Here is a 6,791-nt window from a genome sequence, read left to right on the forward strand (position 1 = left end):
CACAATTACAATAAAACATTTTATTTCTACTATACATATAAGCACAGTTACCTTAACTATGTGAATGATATTGATCTAAAAATTTTCAAGGTGCAAGCTAATATTTAAATTGGCATGTGCTTAGATTTTAGGCTAAAAAGATTTTTTTTATCTAAAATGTAAATATATATTAATCCATGTGATCACTCCTTCAAAACTATATCTAGTCACTCTATACAAATATTAAACCACATTTATATCCCTTCAAAAACCAAATATTTATAAACCAATATAAGAGTATAGCTGTCTCATATGTGAATGATGTTAACCTATGATTTTCAAAGTGTAAACATATTTTAAACCTCAAAAATTGATGAATTATGCTATAGAACGATGGCAAACTAATTTGTAAATTAGTCTAGAGATAAATTTCCAACTAAAAGAATGTATGGACAAACATAAGATTCATAGTTAGATTATAATTCCTCGTGCAAAGGTCATGTGCTAGAGTAAAATGTCCCCTATGATTTATTTACTTGTATCTTATCATGTGACTAATGATACTGACCACTTGAGATGAACGATATTACATTTTACCCCAATCAATAGATTATAACTATTTTAAATATGTAATGGTGTTAATTGAAAATTTTTCAAAGTCCAAGCTTATTTGCATATTAGCTCTTATAACTACCAAAATAGGGTGTATTTAAGGGTGAAAGCAAACAGGGGTGTGTTTTGCAAAAAAAAAAAAAATGCTCCATTAATTATTATTATATATATAAGAGGTTATGATTGTAATTTGAATATATAGCAATTCTATTATTAATTTAACAAATTAAATGTTGATGTGTTAAAGAATGGTGTGCAAGTTGATTCATTTAATGTTTTCATATAGTTTTTCTTTTCTTTTCTTCTTAAATTCTTTTCTCAGAGAGTGTTACGTCGCTGTAGCGAATTTTTCTCAAAGGTTCTTTTTAGATAAACCAGTAGATTTGAAGAATCAAATTAGATTTGGAGAGCATGCTGTGAATAACGATTTGATATATGATCATTGAAGTGACAGTGACACACAAGTTAGTGTAGTAGGGATTTGGATAATGTGGGAATAAAATTCTTATTCAATCATATGTGGTTAGAGAACATTAAGAATATTTGTGAGGGTGGCCTACCCACACAGCTTTTGATGAACAAAAGTGTGCTACGTTAATTTTTGATAAGGTTTGGGGCCACTCTTAATTGCTCATGTGATGTGGTGTCAGCTTGGGATTAACTCTAAACCCTCAATTAACCAACTTTATGTACCCTGAAGTACTTCAACTTTTGTCAGGTGTAAAAAATATAATAGTTTATGTCAACACTTGCTTCTTTGACTCTCGTAATTAATATATCTAATTCATGTGTCACATCATTAAATATAAATAAGATTTGTTTGCGTTTAGTCAATAAATATTGAATTAGGGCAATGATCTACACAGATTAATGTAAAATATTACATATTAGCCCTTCATATTTTAGAGACTTTTCACCCTATTCTATAGTTTCTAAATTATGAGAAAAAAGGAGAAAAATGAGTGAACAATTGAATTTTCAAGAACCAAATCTTTTCCAATTCTTATTCAATTTGAGGGTGGTCTCAATTAATGGAGATGTGTATTATTAAATGATAAAACTCTCTTTTAGTGCAAAAGAGCTCCACATGCTTTGTCAAATAAGGGATATGAAAAATGATATGTTGAAAAAAAGGTAAGACGTTGGCTATTGATAACCATGTCTCTTAACACATGAAATGTTATCTTCGTACTCTCATTGCACATGAAATCTAGAATACTATTTCCAATGCTTTTTTAAGGATGAAGAGTGTGTTGTTCCTAGAATTAGTCGGTCCGAAGGATCGAACACCTAATACTAGCTAAAAAAAATACATTGATGACAAACCATTTTATCTCAAAGAAAGTATGCCATTGATTTACTACATGAAATTGAATGTCAGACTAAAAACTAACTTCACTGGATAGAGGGAGATTGCTTTGAGTATAGTTACTCGGTTCATGCATATCCCAGTGAGAAACATATGTATTTTGAGGTATTTAAAATCAACTCCAGAAAAGAAAATTTCATTATCCAAAAATACAAATAAATAAAATATTTAGGTACATACAAATGCTGATTAGGCTGAAGTAGTTGAAGATAGGCGATCAAATTCAAGATACTTTACCTTTGTAGATGAGATTTTATGGTGGCAAAAGGCGAATACGTTCGCCCCCAGCGCCCCCGCCAATATAAATGAGATCTTATGTGACAATTTTATTAGTGCCCTCGCCGTAGATGAGATCTTATAGTTATATGAAAAATAGAGAGAGAGAGAGAGAGAGAAGAATATTGCTACATAATCTAGTGCTGCTGAGTACATAGAGATGATCTTAAAAATTTATGATGCATTGTGGTTGAAATACAAGAACTAAACTACTCTTTGGAGAAAAACTACTGTATCTTCAATTAATCTTGCTCGCGTGTAAAGAATTGTTTACTTTAAGCTTGATCAATGAAGTTGTGCCTTTCTTTCTAAAATCACAATTGTAGTTTATTTTAGTAAGCATATAGACAAGATAATTTCATATTTTCTCTTCCGCCAAATTTGTATCACTTCTTTTAGCATCGTGATCGACCTCTCTCAAAGTTGGTGAATGATATAATACCTTGTGGATAAGAATAAGTTAGAGTTGCAAACTCTAACCAAGCACTCAAAGTTCTTCGAGGGCAAAGGTGAAGGAGACACGGAAAATGATAGAGAAAATGATAGAGTAAAAAAGTGACACATTATTTTGTAACTTCATAAAAAAGAGATTCACCAATTGCGAAAATATCAAAATCAATAGAACAAATTAGTAATGTCAATTTTTTTTCATCTTTAGTCATTATTTAAAAATTTAGACATGTCATTGAGTCAATTCATTTTTCGATCCTCAATCACCAACAGAAGTATAGGAGTTAATTTAAAAAATATCATCTCACGAAACTTAGTGGTAAAACATCTTTAAATTTTCACTAACGTCCATCGCCTTCACCAACAATGCTTTGTATCATCTTGAGAAAACATCTTTTTTGGAAGGCCTTATAGACATATTTTGGTCATCATAAAAGATGATTCGAGTTTCCTAGCTCACATTGGACAATTAGAGTATTTCATAGCCATCAAAATGTAAAAATTTCCAATGACTAGGTTATTTTCATTAGCAATCATAATTTTCGACATCTAATTCAGAACACTCGAATCATTTCAAAAATTCCATATCAAATGACTAGAAATTTAATTGAGACTTAACCCTTGTTAATCCATTCACGCTAATTTATTTCTTCTTAATATGATGTAAATTGATAGTAACCTCTGGGCACTTGAAGAGACAAAATGGTCCTAGAAGAGAATCCATCTCCACGTGATATGTTTGGCATTTTTTTTATTTTTGTGTTTTTTTGAAGTGTTTAATTTGAAGGTATCTTTGTGCAACATGTGCAATGGGAGACTTTTAACAAGATAAGAATATTCTACCCGAAAACTATATATCTAGGGAATTCTCAATAAAGAGACGAAACCCCTATATATCTCTAATTCCCCTTTCCTTTGGAAGAAAATATTCTCAATGCTATTATATATATATACACACTAGTGAATGATGTAGCTAGCATTAATATACAATTAATATTGTCATGTAATTATATTGCTAATACTATTTTCTAAGAAATGCTAAAGTGCGTGATTTAGATAGGTAAGAATAAAAGAACATTATTACACTACTTTTCCATTGCATATATCTATAATATGCATAATTTGTATCATAATTTTCAAACATCTATCTTGAATGTAATAAGATATTGCATATTGCAAACTCTTCTATCTTCAAGTTATATATCCACATCACGCAGAGCACCATGGCATCTTTGTTATACACAAGACTTCATTGAGGGCAGGACACTGTCATGAAACATAATGCATATATTCTCTGATGATCTAAAGAGTAGTTGCATTAAGTTGGTGGTGTACCAAGTTCCTTCAGACATCCATTCATTCAAAGCGTGACCTTAACCTTATCTTAAGCGAGGAGGATAATGACACAGATCTGTTATCAGCAATGGAGATAGCCCACTCCAAATATTCCATCATCAAAACCTCTCAAACTTTGCCTTACAGCTGAAAAAGATGGTTGTCCAAATCAATCCAATTATATTCCAAACTTTATCCTCTATATAAACAGGCCACATTCCTAAACTTTAAATAACAAAGTCACAAGTCGATCCTCTCTCTGAATTCAGCATTTGGTCCCTTATTTTGCTATAGCTCGATCGACCATAGTTTTCCATATAATAATTAAGCTGCACTTAGATGGACAAGGTGATGAAGTTAGCTTCACAGAAGGCTGTGGTGATCTTTAGCCAGAGCTCATGTTGCATGTGCCACACCATCAAGAGGCTCTTGTGTGAGCTGGGGGTGAATCCGGCGATTTATGAGCTCGACGAGGAGCCGAGAGGGAGGGAGATGGAGAAGGCCCTTGTCAAGCTTCTTGGACGCAGCCCGCCTGTTCCAGCAGTGTTTGTTGGCGGGAAGTTTGTGGGGTCGACTGATAAGATCATGTCCCTTCACCTGGGAGGCAAGCTCACTCCATTGCTTAAGGAGGCAGGAGCTCTATGGCTTTGATAATATATATACATCTTAGAAATACTCTACATTATTATATATCATAATCCAGATGTCTGTCCCAACTATGTCTGCATGCTCTATATAACAACAATGTGAACTTGGATTAAGTTTTGTTGTCATGAAAGTCCAAGTTCAGGAAATAATTTAGCTTTACATCTTGATTTTCTGCTGTCAAACTTTTGGTGGAAGTATAACAACAATCTTAGTGTGGGTTTTTGATGGAATAAGTATAAAACTTCTAGTTATTTATGTTTGTGTGTCAACAGTGTCTTGTTTTTGTGTTCACAAACAGTGTTGTGTGTAGACTACTGAGTATCAGACATTAAATTTGCATTTTGATCAAAGTCTACACCAATAAGTAGCACATATAAAAATTGAAATTAAAATGATGGATAACCCAACCGGGAAAATTGAGAGTGACTATATGATGAAATTTTGAGAAAAAAATTGACGGTAAAGTCTTGACTCGGATTTATGAAAAACAATGTATGACTAAAAAATTTATTTTAAGGGATTACACCTCTAGTACAATAAGTTGATCGAAATTAAAGGATCGAGAGAAAAATCAACTAAGACGAGGTGGTGATCTTGTAAGATCGCCCAAGAATTAGACATTATGATATGGATGATCTTATTTGTCATTAAAATAAGAGAATGATCTATAGCAATCTCTTGAACTTCGTAATCTCAAAGATCTTACTTAAGAAAATAAGTGGATGATTGCTAAGAATCACTTGAGCATTGTGCTTGGGTTTTTATGACATAGACGTGGACAATCCCAAAGGATCGAGAGGAATGAGTCAAGTTGAAGCAAGTTGATCTCTCTCTTGAAGATGAGATTGTTTCTCTATGGTGCTCGCGGTAAAATGACAATTATCCCTAACGATGCAATAATTTCCTCAAACTCACCGGGAGGAGAGGAATCATTAATTGTTTTGAAATTTGCATGAATTGAAAAGCTGTGATAGGGTGTCTTTTTAATTTGATTTTTAAAATTCAAACTAAAGATAGAATTAAAGGTTCAAATGAGTCATTTACCAATCCAAATGAGCTTTCGTTATTAGCTAACATGAAACCCGCCAATAAATATTTTAGAAGACAATCATTAAACCCACCAATAAAAGAATTGGGTTGCTAGAAAGATTGAAGTTACTGGCCCAATTTAGGTAATTGAGGGTATCAACCAAATTGAGACTAATGACCTAATTCTAGCTATTAAATCTAGTTTGTTTGATTTAATTAGCTGTAAGGTGCATCAATTAGTTTTCTCCATCACTTGATTAGCTCATTTAGGATATTACTTTCTCTCAGTTGATAAATTGATTTTACGATAATCTACCTACAAATAGATTATCCATTTTGAGCAACTCATCCATATTGAATAACAAAATCTACTCAATCAATTGATTAGAAAACTAATTTCCAACAACATCTCACATGACTAAAATTAATGCATACACAAAATGTTACTTAGTGAGTTTGGGTAGAAGACCTGTGTGTCAAAAAGGTAGCATTAGACAATGAACCTTTTGTAGTAGATCACAATCATATCCTCTTTGATAGACAGTAACTAGTTAGAAAACTAATTTCCTAGTATCACCTGCATAAAATTAATGCATACACAAAATACTATTCAGTGAGTTTCAACATAAGACTATTGCATCAGAATGTAATATTTGTTGTTGAGCCTTTTGTAGTAGAACACAATTATATCTTGGATGAACAATAATATTTCATCTTCGACTATTACCTATTAGTATAGACCAAGACAATCAAGCCCACACAATATCTTCCCTAGTGATTAAGTCAATTCATATTCTATTGTGTTTGTTGTTTCCTCCCTCATAATTAGGTTGATGTTTAATAAATGACTAGGTTACCTGTTTATATTTGATATCCTTCTTATGCATGTAGGGATATTTTTGTTCAAACTTAGGCAATGGAATAGATTGATCAAGTGTGGAGCAATTAAAGCTTAGAACTAGGTTATCTTGCAATGATCAAGTTAATATGCCTTTCTTGATTGCAATTGATGCATTAAACCACTCTCTCCTTCTCCTTCTCCTTCTCCTGATCCTTGTTTTTATTTCCTTTAATTATTACCTTAATCTTGCTT

General features: G+C 32.3%; 1 protein-coding gene across 1 annotated transcript; it reads left to right on the plus strand.

Moving 5' to 3' along the window:
• Positions 1-4,256: 4,256 nt before the first annotated feature.
• Positions 4,257-4,924, plus strand: LOC121982879 (glutaredoxin-C1-like). The gene has a single exon (XM_042535905.1). The coding sequence runs from the start codon at positions 4,361-4,363 to the stop codon at positions 4,670-4,672; it is 312 nt and encodes a 103-aa protein (XP_042391839.1). The 5' UTR covers positions 4,257-4,360; the 3' UTR covers positions 4,673-4,924.
• The last annotated feature ends 1,867 nt before the right edge of the window (positions 4,925-6,791 follow it).

Source organism: Zingiber officinale, chromosome 5A (assembly GCF_018446385.1).
Source record: "Zingiber officinale cultivar Zhangliang chromosome 5A, Zo_v1.1, whole genome shotgun sequence".
Lineage (NCBI taxonomy): Eukaryota > Viridiplantae > Streptophyta > Magnoliopsida > Zingiberales > Zingiberaceae > Zingiber > Zingiber officinale.